Genomic DNA, 17773 nt, shown 5'->3' with positions numbered 1-17773 from the left:
AGTTTGTCATTCTCGCTTATTATGATCTCAGCTACTCTGTTTTTGGTTTTCCGATGCTCTTTCTCTCTGCTGTTTCCAACACTAATCTCTAAGTTGTTGTTTTTTTTTTTTGTCTTTTTGTTGTTGTTTTTTTTTTTGGGGGGGGGGGGGGGGGGGGGGCTTTTGTAGATATGATTTTTCTACAAAGAGTATTAGGAAAATATTTTTTTGAGGGGAAAAAGAAGTATGTGGAGAATGCAGTTCTTCCACGACTGCCACGGCTCCTATGCCCTCTACAGTTTTGTGATACCATCAGCACAGACACATATTTAGAAATAATATAATCATTTTTATTGGAAAAGGGTGTAAAAACAAGGTACAAAGTGCTCACATGCTGTGCACAACAGTAAAGTCTAACTTTTCTGCTGATGTCTTCATTTCACAGCCTCTGCCTGCCCTGACAGTAAGAGTGGAGCTGCCAGTCACTGACACAGTTATAACATCACAACATCCCTTTTTTATTACATCAACAAAAGCACACGAATAATCATTTAAAGTATTACTGAAGAGTTGGTTCACACGAATACATTTGACACCAGGAGAGAAACTCCTTTGTTGGTACAGTATGGTGTTACGGTGGCACGCAGAAGGTTTTGGTTGCATTTGTTCAATTCTTGAGACATCTCTCTGAGCTTTTTACTTCCCCGCTTCAAACCTACAGAGAAATTTAGCTTGTGCATTTCAAAAGTTAAATGTAATAGCACTGACATTCCTATTGCTTTCTTCCTTTTTAAAAAACTTCAAACATACATAGATTGAGTGGGTTCAGATGTCCTCTCACTTCTCTGTGTTACAGGAATTTTAAACAAAACAATCTGCTGTTCAACATTTATACGCTCTAAAATTTAAATGGAGTGTCATTTACATATTTCTCTACTCTTACTGGCCACTTCAGAATAAGCTGCAATAAACCATACATTTGTTCTTTATCTGACATCCAAATTAGAAACACAAATGAACCCAAAATGCAAATGAACAGCTTACTTTAAGTTACTGTTGTTTAAACTGCATAGTTCCCTACTGCCAATTAGTGGTTCCCTTGTGTCATTGTTGTTTATTCGGCATAAACACCAAATAAAACGTGCATGAGCCATTAAAAATCTTATCAGGATTAGACTAAAGTCATTAATGACCAACATGGAGGCTCCATTCCACTACAGTTTGACAAAGGCAAAGAAAGTAGGCTGAGACAATGATCAGTGCAATAACTGATGATCCCTTCAGCTGATGATAGCTAATGATCCAAACACAGTATACCATCACCTCCCTTTTTATGAAAAAAAATTAAGAGCATACAAGATGCGATTAAAAAAAAACAAACATTTAATACAACATCCTGTAACAGTTAAAAAAAAAAATCAGTAATGCTTTTAAAAATAGGCTGCTTCTAATTTTAAAAGAAAAGATGATTAAAAATGACTTTTACCTCACAACTCTTGAGTTAAGTGATAGCAACAGTTGGATTATGACTCATAACGGGGGGCCGCTGTTGTCAATAATGAACAATACAACTCTGTGATCCAAACACTGCTTATGTACCATAGTGACACAAATAAACATCCTAGCAACTGGCATTAAATGACAAAGTAAGCGCTCGACTTGTCATACTGGCGTTTCAAAACCTGACTGTATGGAGTGTAGAGTGTGTGGCTGTGACAATAAAATGAAAACCAGTATGCTTTTGTTATTCAAACTGATCTACATTTAACTCGTTTAAAACTAAATTTAAAAAAACTTTATATTCTCAAATTGTACAATCAAGCTGTTTAAAGTAGCACATACCTCTGAATGAAAACTGTAACTAACCATCAACCAGTTAAATTAGGAGACAAAGACAGAAATGACAGGTTTCAGTAATCATCCACTTAAGAAGGTCTTAGTGACTGCTTATCCCTTTCTGGCCAATCCCCCTCACAGGGATTGGTAGCCATCGGTCCTCCTCTTGCGGCTCACCAGATAGGCCACTACCACCACCACGATGAGCACCAGCAGTGCCACTCCCACTCCAATGGCAATCTTGTAACTACGCTGGTCCGCAGGACAGTAGTCACCTGGAAAACACACACACACACACACACACACACTCCCATTTAAACAACATATCACTTTTTTAAGTGACCAGTTTTCTAAGAACTGATAAAATGTCAAATGTCACTTTTGGAAGATTGTGGATGTGTGTAACAGAGTTCAGTCAAACTGTCTGTTCAGGCTAAATTTTATTCTTCAATCCAACAACTGACAAAGATAATGGAGCATGAATGCGTTCCATGAAACGTAACTATTCTATGAAATCTGCTTAGGACTGTAGTTAAACCTGTTCTTCCTGAGCTGCATTCCAGAGCAGTCGACTGTCAAGCTGTCACGCAGCTGCTTTAGTTTCCACTGTTGGAAACTCTAATGATGAAAAGCCACTCACGAGGAAGTATCCGATTTTTTAAATTTCAACCGCGTGTGTTGTGCATTACATGTTTTTAAGGACTATTACTGATGCAGCAATGAATAATCACTGCTTCCTTGCTTTGGCTTCAGGACCTTGGTTTTTAACTTTATACACATTTTTGTATGCTGATCATATTACATCATTTGCTAAAATATTGTTTGGAGAATATTATTCAAATAGGATGTGTAAAGTTTAAATCCCCATGAAAGATAAAGTGTTTTAAGTCTGAAAGTTACGCATTGCTGTAAGAAATAAAGTCATTCCAAACCTGAGAATAAGAGACTACAACTTTTTGACTTGGAATGGAAAACATTTAGACTAGAGTACTTCCAAACCTAGCTCGATGGACATTTCCTGCTTCCATTATTGTAAATGTACTGGTTCTTATATAGCGCTTTTCTACTCTATCAGAGAACTTTATACAACTTGCTTCATTCACACTAGCACTTTCTATGCTTTTTATACATAAGTGCTTACTATCTAACATACACACATTCCAATGTATAGAAAGCAACTTGGGGTTAGCATCTTGCCCAAGGATGCAGACTGGAGCAGCCAGGGATCAAACCACCAACCTCCTGTTTAGTAGCTAAGCAGCTGTACCTCCTGAGCTACAGCCATCCCAATACTGGCTCTAACAATGTTTTTAAGACTGAGGATGGTTTAATGATTAGTTGTTCTTCACAGGGACACTTACGATCGCCAAAGTTGTTCTTGGTCAGATTGAAGGCTTGCGTTCTGTCAGAATTTACATCCAGGGACAGGTCGTTGCCCATGTAAATAGAATCAGCGCTGCAGGAGTAGGAGTGTCCAATCTGTGCAGGGAACAGATGGACTGACTTGTTGTTGGCATTGTAAGTTGTACCTGCAAGTGTGAAATAGAAAGACAATTTTTACAGACCGATAATCAAGTATCGCGACAATCGAGTTAAACAATATTACACTGAAAGTAGTAGCATGACATGCTTAACAGTAACTCCACAGGTCTTGTCTGTATATTGTTGAGCAGGCACACAAACAAGGAAACAGCAGCTTGTGTTTTTTCTGTGTTTACCATCCATGTGCAACACTTACCTGTAGCTAAAGTATCAGGGGACATCCAGTGAGTCCAAACTCTCATCAGTGAAAATGTTACGAAATAAACATTGACTTACCGTTTGTGGTTAAAGGGTAGTTCAAGCTGAAAGACACGGCATCAACGTAGACGGTGTTATTAGGAACACTCTGAGGAATTATAACAAACAGGGAACCTTTTACAATGTAACACTGTGTCCAAATGTGACATTTTGGTTTTCGTTTTACTGAATCCACTGAACATTTTTCTGGGTCAGAGAGTTTCTGTGCTCATTTACAACAGATAAACAGGTTTCAGCAAGTACACATGCTGCTAGCATTTGAATTTGAAGTGTGAAACAGGAAACAGCTCATCCGACCAGTTTGACAACGTATTACTGTTTTCCTCTTAACCCCGGACACATGCTTGAGACCAGCCTACATAACAAAGCAATCTACTATTCCTGGCTGTCGTGTCTATTTAAAATCTGGTTAGCCAGGCTAACCACTACAATCTAATATTTAATATGATAGCACTATATTAAAGTATATTATATTACTACCGCAGTAGATACTCCATTACAGAACAGACTACAGAATTAAAAAAAAAAAAAACCCTCACTTTAAAAAAAAGAAAGAAAATGAAAGTAACCCAGAGTCCCAGAAGCTTTGGTCAGCTTTGACTCTGAAAACTGAAAGCTGATTTTCAGCAGTGTGTCTTTCTTTATTGTGATATTATTGAGACCAGTTCACAAGTGGGGCTTTTATTAAAAGCTGTTGGATCTTTTTATGCTTACAGTAAAGTTGCCACCAGGAGCAGCATGCACTTCTACTAAGCTAACATTTATATTGGAGGCAAACTAATTACAAATGTTTCCTTCTATCTTTATTTTTTTCTGGCTATGAATCCATATTGCATCTTTGAAAATGATAACTGATGCACGCTCAATCCTCCAACAAAGGAAATCCCAGACAGTTCATTCTTTCGTGTGCCCACACTGTATGGGAGTTGTGGAAGCACAATCAAAGAGACAGGGGAAGTCACTTGGATGAGTGCGAAATATCTTGAAACATTTCTCTCGCTGGAAACACAATGTTCAAGTGAACAGAACCAACTCTCTGGGATAATAAATTCAAATCGATTAATTTTTGTGCATAATAAATATGACATAAGGACAACCAGGCTGCAGTTGGTGGTATAATTACACCTCAGCTGTATATTTTATTTGACATAAACACTTTAAGTGTTCAGATAGACTATCACTTACAAAACCACAGAATGAATCACATGGATGCAGTAGGGCGAAGCCGCCTGATGTAGTTTCCCTATGGGCTACTTCTCTTTTAACACTTCTGCAATTTATTTCGCTTGACTAGTATTTCCAGCTTACATAGATTTACTCGTCAAGGAAACTGTTAACACTCTGAAGTGCTAACCCTAATCCTACATCTTGGAAAAATGTGGAACAGACTTTTTTTTGGAAATGTGATTGTTTGACGTTAGAGTGATTATTTACTTTGTTTCCTGAAACTTAGAGCTCAGTTTAATAAAAACAGAAATTACACATTCTGATTGCCCATGGTTGAGACCAATAAGGTGTCTATCTGTTTATCTTATCCTAAGATTGCAAAGTTAGGGTTGTCATGACTTGGACGTCAGAGGTTGAATTGACGTTCTTGTCATAAATGTGCAGGATAGGGTAACTGTGGTAATTTCAGGTTAAGATGAATGATTGGCTGACCTCAGCACCTCTTTAACCACCTCATTTTGATCTTATAATGCTGTATATGTCACAGGCTTTGGGAAAAGAGTTCACCAAGTACCTTGGTGAAGCTGAAGTTAATGAAGCCCTCTTTAAAGGAAATCTTAAGGTTGGCGCTGTTTTCATTGCAACTTCCACTAGTACTGGTTAGATGTGGCTGAACAATGAAGATTGCCTGGGAATAAACAGAGAAGAACAAATGGTAAATGGCCTGTATTTATATAGCGCTTTACTAGTCCCTAAGGACCCCAAAGCGCTTTACACAACCAGTCATCCACCCATTCACACACACATTCACACACAAGACAATTCGTTTAAGATAACAAGGCAGCAGCAGACTTTCTTTAAAGAAACTCTAGTTCATGGGTCATGTAAGTTACCCGATTGTCTTGTTACACAAACACTGGCAATATTTAACCATTTACAGTAACAAAATGAGGAAATTAAACTTGCATGATAGCAAATTCTCTCTTCCTGAAGACTGCTGACAACTGAATCACTGAAAGCTGAGTCACATCCTCGTGCTGGACTCATTAGGATGTATTGCTAATAGAATATCTATATGCTATGTTAAGACTAATTTACATGCCACAAAACAAAAAAACAAACAAAAAGAAAACAAAAAAGCTAGACAGTTGATATTAAGAAACCTACATTTGTTGATACTTTTCGGATCTGCAGCGCCATCTGAGCCCTCAGGCAGGTCTCACTTTTATTTTTTGTGATATTGTAGTATCCTACGGTCAAGCCAGCGGAGGGTCTAGGTGTGGGCGTTGGTGAAGCCGTGGTGGTGGTTGGAGCCTTGGTGGTGGTGGTGGTTGGAGCCTTGGTGGTGGTTGGAGCCTTGGTGGTGGTGGTTGGATGCTTGGTGGTGGTGGTTGGATGCTTGGTGGTGGTGGTTGGATGCTTGGTGGTGGTTGGAGCCTTGGTGGTGGTGGTTGGATGCTTGGTGGTGGTGGTTGGATGCTTGGTGGTGGTGGTTGGATGCTTGGTGGTGGTGGTTGGATGCTTGGTGGTGGGTTTTGGATGCTTGGTGGTGGGTTTTGGACTGTCAAATTGACTTGCAGGGGCGACAGTTGCTGAAGGTTTGGATTTGTTTGTGTCTCCAGCCAATGACAGCGCTTGTGGGACAAAGAAACAAAGAATCCTTTTCAGCATTCATACTAATTCCAGACTAAATGAACTCTTACTTTACTGTTGCTGTATTAGCTGACTTTTAGTTACTTTGGGCTTCGCTAAGAAAACACAAACTTTCTTATTGCTTACATTTTTGCTTAAATAAGTTATTTATTCACACGGTAGTTTTATCATTACATTTAATGATATTAAATGAAATGAAGGTCCAATGTGCTTTCATTACCAGCTGCTCAAACTACTGTTTGATGGGATCAAACAGTAGTTTGAGTAGAGTACAGCGGGATTACTCAAAGCTTCTATGATGGAAATGTGTGTGTATGTCTTTTCCCTTTCTGCTCTCTATTATTAGTCTGTATATCACTTTGGTCAACCTGAGTTGTTTTTAAATGTGCTTATAAATAAATTGACAAGATATCAGTATAAACAGTCTCTGCACATTAAACAAAATAATTTCATTACAAATCAAGCAATCGATTTTCTTGACTGATCAATTAATCAATAAAATACGAATAGTGAAGTTATAAACTTTAAGGTAGGTTTAAGGTTTGTATTCGGTTGCGGAAATCATGTTCTAAAAACAACAGCTGTCATCTGTCAGCAGACATGTGACTCGGTCTTGCAACAATATCGAAAGACAAATTTCTGTCTCGCCCACAATCTAGGAAGTCCCTGTGAAGTAGAGTTTCACATACATTGTATTTCATGACAAACTCCGTGGGTAAGCACACACAGACAAAGCCCCATTTTGAGCCTTTTTGTTTATATATTATATAACACAGTATCTTTGTAGACTCTAAACACTTACTGTGGCACTTGAGCACAAAAATAACAGCGAGATCTGACGTGAGTTACGCCTTTCTTTTTCATATATGGATCTCGTTTATTTTAATATTAGTATTGTTTAGGGGTCTTACCTGAAAGCGCACAGCACGCGATAAAGACAAAAACAGCAGTCCTCAGCATGATGGCAAGTGCAGAGCAGTGGGGAACCAGGAGCTTTGGAGCAATGCTGTCGCGCCTCCACCTATAAATACCTCACTTTTCAAGCAGCAGGAAGTCCATGCTTAAAAAAATAAAAGCATCCGTATCCGCAGTCAGCGCTGAAAATGTACTATTATGAGTAACAGCTTCTCATTCAGTAATTTTTTTTTCCCGAAATAGGGCAAGCTGCCCTTGCAGTACTATAGTGCAAACCCCAACAATTAGACAGTCCTTGAGCGACGGTGGTGAGGAAGGACTTTCTTCTTATTTTTTTTTTTTTAGGACGAGACCACCAACAGAACCAGCCTCGTAAACAACGTGAAATTAAGGAATTACAAAATCCATTCTAGTAGTATACAAATAATAATAGTTTTTTCTACAGGCACTTTACTTTAAAGTTACGTTTAAAATGTGCAAAGTATCACTATGCTTCCCACTTCAAATTGATGTTTTGATAAATTATTAAATAGTATTCCGTTCTATATAATGAAATGTGTTTTGTTTAAAATGTAAGTTTTAGAGTGTGATCATGCGTGGAATTAATATTGTAGATGAATTTAAGTTTAAGAAGAGGTAGACAGAGAAATTAGTTAATTTTTTTGGCCTCTCCTGAAGGCCAAGAACAAATTTAATTTCCCAAGTGGACCGTTACGGCTTTTAGCTATACTGGTTCACTTGATAGTTATAGTCTACTGGATTTTTATTAGGATTTTTTTTTTATTGTCGGTTATTACAGTCAGAACTGACAGAAATTTTGTGAAGAGAGAGAGAGAGAGAAAGCGAGAAGACACTGAAAATCTGCTTCATCGCCTGCTAACACCCCCCCCCCCCCCCCCAAGAAAAAAAAAAAAACACATTAGGGAAACCACAGCAACAACCACCATATGCAAAAGTAACAGTAACTCATGAATATAAAATTTTTATGAGCAACACACAGTATTAATAATGATATGTTTAGAGGCAGCAGCCAACCAATATAGCTGCATTTTACCACAGCCAGGAACGGGGATTTGACTTGTTCTGCAAGGAAACGTGAAGTATGAATTTTATTTTGAAAGCATCAACAGACAGAATAATTACGAAGATTTAAAACTTCAGAAATGAGCAACAGCAAGGAAACGAAACCAACAAGACTGCTAGCAGGAGGGAACCCACAGTCTCAGCGCTAACAGAAAGGTCGATGAGTAAAACAAAACTCCAGATTTCTGTCTGACACTCACAAACACTCTTAAACGGCTGCTAGCAGTTCGCTTTGATCTGATCGGAGCGTCATTATCAGTAGTTACAATTGGCACGTTAGTAGGAGGGTAATGCTGCAAGTCAACATGCAGGTTGTAGGCTAGTACAATTATTATTACTGCTAGTAGAAACTAATACTATAAACAGCATAACTGCAAGTATTTTAGCCTTAGTAATAGCAGTAGCTATAGCGATAGGACTTTATATTAGTGGTAAAAAAAAAAAAAGTGTTGTTATGATACTGACGGATTATTAATACAAAGCAGTAAGAATTAAGGTTGCCATAATTAAGCTAACATAACTTAAATCTAATGACAGTGCAGTAGTTATGAGCAGTGATGGTACAGAAGGTTCTAGTATTAACTATATAATCAAAGTTCAATACACACTCCAGGTCAAAAACAGAGAGAACAAACACAAATAATGACATGCTACGGCACATATACTTAACACAAACATGGCTTTAAAAGAATATAAGTATAAATACTGTGTCCTACAGAGTGAAAGGTGCACTTAGTGTAAATATAAATGGTTAACTTTCTGACTGTTAGCATAAATAGACAGAACATGTCATGTGACACGAAAACAGGAAATAAGGTGGTTCCCAGAAACACACAAGCAGGTGACACTGCCAGTCATCCTCGTGACGCTTCAGGATTGCATTGAATGCACCCAAACATGTTAGTTTTTCTTTTTACATTTACAATCAGTGAAGTTACAGGTAACTGCACAAAAACCTCACTGAGGTTAAGATAGTGAAATAACTCAAGTATAAGCTGGCATGGCTTAACTATAAGTTCTGCATGTTCTGTGCATCATCAAACATACATTTTCTAGACAATAAAAATCCAACAAAAAATCAAACAAACCAGCTGCATTGTAGGAAGTAGAGGCGTGTTAATCCCCAAGGCAGGACACACACGCATGAATGTCAGACTGCAATACTCTTGCTAGTGCAGAAGATTAGGGAAAAGTCATTGAAATGATAAAAGTAGGAACATTTGCATACTGATAGATTTTTCTTTTCTCTTTAATTTAAAAACTGGACAAACATAATCTGCCCAAAACTGTGCCTGCCGTGTTGTTATTAAAAATGACTGCCATACAAAATAAAAGATTATATTTGCAATATTTTGAAAGACACAGACATTCAAGTAACCTTTGACAAAACGTATATGTGTTCACCAGTGCCACCTTATGATGAGTTGGTGCTCCTCCCTCAGCAGAGAAGGCTGCAATTAACAAGGGGTACCCTGTTGTGTTTTCTGATTTTTAAAGAAATCCTGATTTTCTCCAGATTTAATTCATGTATGTTAGTAATCACAGCTACTACATCATTGGTACCTTTTTAACGGATCAAGACTTTCTTGTGGCCATTTTTTAAACAATAGATGTGAGATAGGCCTCATGTTAGTTTCTTTATGACCCGCAGTTGTTTGCACTTTTAGACCTGTGGTGAGCGTACAATGTTCACTACAAAGATAGCCTCGATGGGTGATGGCCAGACGGTTTTAAAGACAACTGTTTTCAACGCTCAGTGTTTCATATACAACCCTTATTATTGCAGGGTCTTTACCCAAAAGCCTCTGTTGTGGTGTTTTGATGCTATATTAATAAAACTGAATAAACAAAAATTGAAATTGAACCCAATTGCAAAAAACTTGGGATGCTGTGAAAATTGTGAATTCAATTTAATTTTATTTATATAAAACAAAAGTTGCTTAAATGCACTTTATATTTTAAGATAAAGGCCCTAAAATAATGCAGTGAAAACCCAACAATTAGATGACCCTTGGTGACAATGGGAAGAAAAATCTCCCTTTTAACAGGAAGTAACCGCAGCAGAACCAGGCTGAGAGACAATTCAAAATATTAACTCTTTTTGAATTTGAGCAACACGTCTAAAAAAACAGGAGGAACATTTTAACTAGATTCACTGGCAACAGGTAGTAATATGATGAGATGCCAAAGAACATGTTAGAGAAGAAAACCCTTTAAACAAAAAACATACTTCACATTTTTAGTACATCTGGGTATTTAACTTTAAAACAGTACCACAGTACCTAACGATGGAATATAAACTCCTTCCTCTTTGAGGCTAACAAAATCTTTTATCAGTTATTCTAATGCAGCACTCTTCCCCCTTTTTGTTATATCATCAGCCTTGAAGAGAATGGCATGATAGATTTCCACAATATATTTTAGTAATCTTTTTTTTTAAGACTTTTAATGGTTTTAGTCTTGGCAATTTATCAGAACAGATTTTCTATTTTATGAGCTGGTTAGAACGCTTCCTGAAGATCCAAGGACACAATTTAAAGATTTGTCTTGATGCATGCTCAATCATCCACGTAAGGAAATCCCAAAAAGGTGATTCTGTTTATCTGGAAAAAGTGTTTTCAGTGGGAGAAACATTTTATAACTCATTCAGTCTCAGCTGACTGCAGGTTTCCCCAACTTTATAAAGAGTATATTTGCATAATGACTGAAACTACAAGCACTAGCAAAGCAAAAGGCTGTGAGGGCAGTTTCTTGATCATTAATATGTAAATTGTCATGATCAGTGGTGAAACACTAATCACCAATGATCATTGATTGACCATTGATCGGTGGCCATGAGTCCCATTCACAGAGAGTTGGGGAATGGCTGCAATCACAGCATTATAAGATGGTAAGATGATAACCCTTAGGCCCCCTCCTTGATTCAGAGATGGTCTTTCCCTTTTCACGTAAATGTAAAAGTTTTTGTCAGGGTGAGATGAAGTAGGACCCAAAATTGCACATGCAGAGGGAAAAGGAGGTTTAACTAAAGGCGAGCGCTTTAATGAGCTGAGAAGTAAACTTGACATAAGCAGAAATACAAAACAAAACAGGAAACTAAATAAAAGCTGATTATAGCAACTCAGGTATGGATGCAGAGACAGACAGAGCTTGACATAGACAGACATGATTGGGGATGCTGGGAAGGAGGAGCGGGATTTTGAATTCAATTCTGAATTTCACAGAGAGCCAATGAAGCCAATACAGGAGAAATCTGCTCTCTTTTCTCGTCCCTGTCAGTACATTTTGGATTAACTGAAGGCTTTTCAGGGAGTTTTTAGGACTTTCTGATAATAATGAATTACAGTAGTCCAGCCTGGAAGGAATAAATGCATGAACTTGTTTTTCAGCGTCACTCTGAGACAGGATATTTGTATGCTGCGCTACATATTTGTTTAATATGTGCATTGAAGGACATGCCCTGGTCAAAAATGACTCGAAGATTCCTCACAGCACTACTGGAGGCCAAGGTAATGCCATCCGGAGGAAGTATCTGGTTAGATACCATATTTCTAAGAATTTTAGCAACAAGTAGTTTTATTTGAATTTAGAAGCAGAAAGTTAGCGGCCATCCAGGTCTTTATGTCTGTAAGACATTCCTGCAGTTTAACTAATTGCTGTGTTATCTGGCTTCACGGATAGATAGTGTGTCATCTGCATAGCAGTAAAAATGTATGCTATGCCTTCTGATGATACTGCTTAAGGGAAGCATGTAAAATGTAAACAGAACTGATTCATCTGAACCCTGTGAAACACCATAATTGACCTTAGTGTGTGAAGAGGACTCTCCATTTACATGAACAAATTGGAGTCTATTAGATAGATATGATACATGATGGTTTAACTACTGCTAGACTGAAAGCCTGTGGTGCATAGCCGATTAATTGAGATAGGTTGGTCATATTTAAGATTGACACATTAATTAATGGTACGACTTTTTTGAGGTGTTCTTGTAGAAATGGGGTCGAAAAAATGGTTTGGATGAAGTAGAAAGATCACTTGGAGAAAAAGACTATGGGAAGTCCTCTCAAACATACATTATTTTGTGGCTTTATGGCAAACATTCCAACTCAAAATGTAATCTAATATTTTGAGATTTTTCACATTTGAATGAACTAAAAGCCATGGTAATGAAAATAAAACAAAATAGCCTTGAAACCTATATTTAAAATAAGAAAATTAACCTTTTTAAATTATGAAAAAAAAGCTTTCATGATATTGTTTTTTTTTTTTTAACACTAGTGTATTTGAAATTCCGTCAAAACACACTTGTCTGTATTAGCGTCACATTCGGACACAGATGGTGAACTAAACCTTTAACTGAAACATTAGGTCAAATTTGGGCTCTGCCTGAACTACTGCTACATTTCCCGGGAAAATATTATGATAATGAGGTCACTCTAAACCAATCCCAATACTGCAACCCCAAACGGACACGCCTTCAGCGGCGATAAACGAGAGAAGCGTTACAAAACCATAAAGGGAAAATACTCCCGCATGCGCAGTGGCTTTAGTGTTGTTTGAAGTGAACTGCCTTAGAAGCTGTAAAGTCGCCAAGCATTTGGTTTTAGCAATATATTTCCCTGTTTTTTTCACAGCACTTTTTGCCTCTATGCATCTTAGAGACGATGTTAGGCCACCATTTCCCAAATGCCGACAAGTCGCAACAACTGGTCAACTATGTGGAGGATTATCTGGAATGTGTGGAGTCGCTGCCCCTGGACATACAAAGAAATGTTTCTCTGCTTCGAGAAATTGATGCAAAGTATCAAGGTACTGTGCTTTCCTATTTCCTTGTCCCACGCGCGAATCGCTTTGTAAGGCTTTAAGGGCAGTGTCGCGTGCTGTGCTGAAATGGTGGAGAACGCACGAGCCCCGGGTTCCCATTTTGCAGAAAGCTTCATGTCCGTGATCGTTCTTACTTCCCGGAACTGAGATGTGGATACTCGTACTGACGCGCAAAGTGTTTTAAAAAATGAGGTGGACATCCGTCAGCTAGCATAGCTCTGACATACTCCCTCTGCACCAAACTGCAGGGCAGAATGATTACACTTGATATCGGAAAACATGTACAGTATGACGTGATACACGAGCATTGTTTTAATAAAAGGAGTGTGGTGTCCCGCGGCAAAATCGGCCTAACATATTCCAAAAACTAGGACCTTATCTGTATAAAATCAACTTTTGAACAAGAGCAGTGTGTGTCCCCGCACGGTGTTTTCGCTGAGTACTCTTTGCGTGTGGAAACTACGCCTAAACTTGAGGATTTCTCCGCTTTTAACGAAGTCTATTTGTGTCACTAGACGCTGAAGTGAAATCTTAGAATAAAGACGTGCAGGAGATCAATAAGTGCGGTCATCTGTTTGTGAAGCCTGTTTGACGGCCGAGGTTAACGTCGCAAGCAGCTTGCATCGCTTTAATAGATATGAGCTGATCAGGTTCTCCCCAACAAAGAGTCGCTTTAGCTCATTTTCGCCTTGTCAGTGAGGTGTGTTTGGTTATGAAGTCCTTGATGGAGGCCTGGAGCAGGCGTTAACAAAAGCCTTCGGTACCGGAAAGCCTTTGCTTTGTTGCCTCGTGTTGACACAGAATAAGCAGCAAGTCCCTGACACTTCGGGCTGAGCGCGAATGATTATTTCATTTTTATATTCAGCAATATTCAGTGTTTATGGGCTGCTAATGCACATTCTCCGCGCGCCGCTCCGCTCTATTAAGTGTGAACTGCAGAGCTGCAGGACAGCTGCTACTCGAGCTATCCCTCTCGCAGCAACTGACTGTCGTCATTTCCTGTACGCGGGACCACACTGGGATTCAGCCCTCGCCCATGCTCCTGCTGTTTAGGTCCAACTCCAGTTTCACTTTAAGTAAAGAAGAGCCTGGTGCTGGAAGGTGATTTTGCAGTAATTTTACGCTGGGTGTCCCTAAAGTGCGGTCTGCGTATAAAGCCAGCTAGCTGGCAGTTAGTCACCTGTGTGCATTTCCAAAACCCCGATGTCCTGGTAACCTATTTGTAGGTTTCCCATCCCTATGTGTCAGTTACCAACATCACGTGCTTCTGCTGTATTGCCAAACAGGTAATATTAGTTTACCTGGACGCCGTTCACTTGGTTGCCTGTCATTACTGAAGCTGGTCTAATGTCCCTGAGACAAGTCAAATGTTGTTGCTCGCTTTGCATACGTTCCTTAAAGTTGGAGCTGATATAGTTTAAACCACAAACCCACTTCAGCTACTTGGATTACTTTTGTCATGCAATGTTTAAGTGCCAGATGGAATTTTGTAAAACTAATTTGTTTTTAGGGTTACTCAAACAGTGACCACTGACATTATTTCAGTGTCATTGTCTAGTATACGTCCAATTCTTTGGATGCTGTGATATCGAGCCATGTTAGCTTTGATGTTGAGGGAGCCTTGTTGTTTTTGTCTTTGGGCAAGTGAATTCCCAATAATGAGGTACATTGACCACTAAAAACTCATAAATACATTGTCCATTGTTCAAAGAGCATTTGATCCACTTGACATTTAAAAACATATTTAACCATTACCATAACCCTTCCCGTTAGGGGTGGGCGATATAAACGATATAAATTTGGCCAACGATAGAGATCTTGAAGCTCTACCGCGATCGCGCATGATGATGATGTCATCAAGCTGTGCCTGTTTGAAAGCATCAACCAAATGCTTTCAACTGGTGATTAGGGTGGTTTGTCCCTAACCACCAGAATCCCTCACGTTAACTTTTATCGAGTGGAAAAAAAGTTGGCGTTCATCCTCCAGCTTCACTGTGCTAATGTTATGCTAACATAGCTGTGTCGCTAGCAATCACGTAGCACAACATTATATACCCTGTAGTCCAACTTCAGTAACCCTGCAAACGCCACTGCTGTTTAGTTTTCTGTCTCCATCCATCCATTCGCTTCCGCTTATCCTTTTCAGGGTCGCGGGGGCGCTGGAGCCTATCCCAGCTGTCATGGGGCGAAAGGCAGGGTACACCCTGGACAGGTCGCCAGTCTGTCGCAGGGCTAACACATAGGGACAGACAACCATTTGCACTCTCATTCACTTGCACATTCACACCTAGTGGCAATTTGGATTATCCAATTAACCTATCCCCACAAGCAATAGTTTTCTGTCTTCATTTATATTGGAAGTGGTAGCAGAGCTGTACGTTTGAATTAGTTTCAAAAATCTCAGTCAGAACATGGTATGTCATGTTTAGATGGAAACCAGCGAGCTATCTTCCTGTTAATTTCCAACTCCGTTAAATTTAATAAATTGTGCTTTCATGGATGTTAAACTAAATTGTTACACCTGGTAAAGCAGCAACGCTGATGATTTTATTAAAGATGAAGTGTTCGTTTGACTTTGGGACCTGAAGCGGAAAGAGTTTTGGACTCAGATTACTCCGCGAAGCTCCTCACTACGGCAGCCGTAATGCTCTGACAATCCATCAAGCAGTGCAGCTTACCAAAGTTGTGCTAAAACATTTTAACAGATTTCTGCACGCCAAAATCGATTCGAGGTCAGTAAGCATAACCAGAATTCATACATAAGGCACACTCTCGACTTTTGAGAAAATTAAAGGATTTTAAGTGTGCCTTATAGTGTGGAAAATATGTTATACAGAAGAAAAGAATATATCACGATATACAGGGAGTGCAGAATTATTAGGCAAGTTGTATTTTTGAGGAATAATTTTATTATTGAACAACAACCATGTTCTCAATGAACCCAAAAAACTCATTAATATCAAAGCTGAATGTTTTTGGAAGTAGTTTTTAGTTTGTTTTTAGTTTTAGCTATTTTAGGGGGATATCTGTGTGTGCAGGTGACTATTACTGTGCATAATTATTAGGCAACTTAACAAAAAACAAATATATACCCATTTCAATTATTTATTTTTACCAGTGAAAGCAATATAATTCTGTTCAGAGAGGTGTACTGTTTTCCCTCCTTGTAAATCTCACATTTGATGATGGACCACAGGTTCTCAATGGGGTTCAGATCAGGTGAACAAGGTGGCCATGTCATTACTCCACAGCCACGCTGTGGAGTACTTGGACGCGTGTGATGGAGCATTGTCCTGCATGAAAATCATGTTTTTCTTGAAGGATGCAGACTTCTTCCTGTACCACTGCTTGAAGAAGGTGTCTTCCAGAAACTGGCAGTAGGACTGGGAGTTGAGCTTGACACCATTCTCAACCCGAAAAGGCCCCACAAGCTCATCTTTGATGATACCAGCCCAAACCAGTACTCCACCTCCACCTTGCTGGCGTCTGAGTCGGACTGGAGCTCTCTGCCCTTTACCAATCCAGCCACGGGCCCATCCATCTGGCCCATCAAGACTCACTCTCATTTCATCAGTCCATAAAACCTTAGAAAAATCAGTCTCGAGATATTTCTTGGCCCAGTCTTGACGTTTCAGCTTGTGTGTCTTGTTCAGTGGTGGTCGTCTTTCAGCCTTTCTTACCTTGGCCATGTCTCTGAGTATTGCACACCTTGTGCTTTTGGGCACTCCAGTGATGTTGCAGCTCTGAAATATGGCCAAACTGGTGGCAAGTGGCATCTTGGCAGCTGCACGCTTGACTTTTCTCAGTTCATGGGCAGTTATTTTCCGCCTTGGTTTTTCCACACGCTTCTTGCGACCCTGTTGACTATTTTGAATGAAACGCTTGATTGTTCGATGATCACGCTTCAGAAGCTTTGCAATTTTGAGACTGCTGCATCCCTCTGCAAGATATCTCACTATTTTTGACTTTTCTGAGCCCGTCAAGTCCTTCTTTTGACCCATTTTGCCAAAGGAAAGGACGTTGCCTAATAATTATGCACACCTGATATAGGGTGTTGATGTCATTAGACCACACCCCTTCTCATTACAGAGATGCGCATCACCTAATATGCTTGATTGGTAGTAGGCTTTCGAGCCTATACAGCTTGGGGTAAGACAACATGCATGAAGAGGATGATGTGGACAAAATACTCATTTGCCTAATAATTCTGCACTCCCTGTATATCGTTACCACACATGCTTCAAATTATAACGTGATATGGATTTTAGGCCATATCGCCCGACCCTATTTCCTGTCTATATTCAAAATACAGCTGCAATTAAGGAATTGAAACACGGAAAAAAAAACCTATCCTTCCGGAGTCTTATTCTGCTGAAGATTGTGTTGTTTTTAAAGGGAGCTTTTCCTTCCCACTGTTGCCAAGTGCTTGCTCATAGGGGGATTCCTCTCTTATTGTTTGAGGTGATTGTTGTTGTGTAAATAAAACTGAATTAAAAGTTGTTTTATTAATATT

The 17773-nt window shown here is 39.1% G+C and overlaps 2 protein-coding genes across 2 annotated transcripts in view; one reads left to right on the top strand and one right to left on the bottom strand.

Moving 5' to 3' along the window:
• Positions 1-307: 307 nt before the first annotated feature.
• Positions 308-7467, bottom strand: cd68 (CD68 molecule). Its single transcript, XM_024799532.2, has 6 exons — positions 7347-7467; positions 5950-6416; positions 5357-5470; positions 3634-3703; positions 3177-3344; positions 308-2090 (listed from the first exon to the last, which is right to left on the bottom strand). The coding sequence occupies exons 1-6, from the start codon at positions 7393-7395 to the stop codon at positions 1951-1953; spliced, it is 1008 nt and encodes a 335-aa protein (XP_024655300.2). The 5' UTR covers positions 7396-7467; the 3' UTR covers positions 308-1950.
• A 5481-nt stretch (positions 7468-12948) lies between these two features.
• The window catches only part of ing2 (inhibitor of growth family, member 2), a 6057-nt gene continuing 1232 nt past the window's right edge, over positions 12949-17773 (top strand). The window contains exon 1 of the mRNA XM_004576072.3: positions 12949-13245. Coding sequence (XP_004576129.1) covers positions 13101-13245 — 145 coding nt within the window. The 5' untranslated portion in view covers positions 12949-13100. The remainder of the gene's footprint in view (positions 13246-17773) is intronic.

This window comes from Maylandia zebra, linkage group LG3 (assembly GCF_041146795.1).
Source record: "Maylandia zebra isolate NMK-2024a linkage group LG3, Mzebra_GT3a, whole genome shotgun sequence".
Taxonomy (NCBI): domain Eukaryota; kingdom Metazoa; phylum Chordata; class Actinopteri; order Cichliformes; family Cichlidae; genus Maylandia; species Maylandia zebra.
This window is presented reverse-complemented; position numbering and strand designations above follow the sequence as displayed.

Bases quoted from the DNA above. Each gene is read 5' to 3' on its own strand.
- cd68 (XM_024799532.2), bottom strand. From the start codon at position 7,395: ATGCTGAGGACTGCTGTTTTTGTCTTTATCGCGTGCTGTGCGCTTTCA. The intron at 3,345-3,633 runs GTAAGTCAATGT...TCACACTTGCAG, and splicing joins CTACCCTTTAACCACAAACG to GTACAACTTACAATGCCAAC. The intron at 2,091-3,176 runs GTAAGTGTCCCT...TGTGTTTTCCAG, and splicing joins CAAGAACAACTTTGGCGATC to GTGACTACTGTCCTGCGGAC.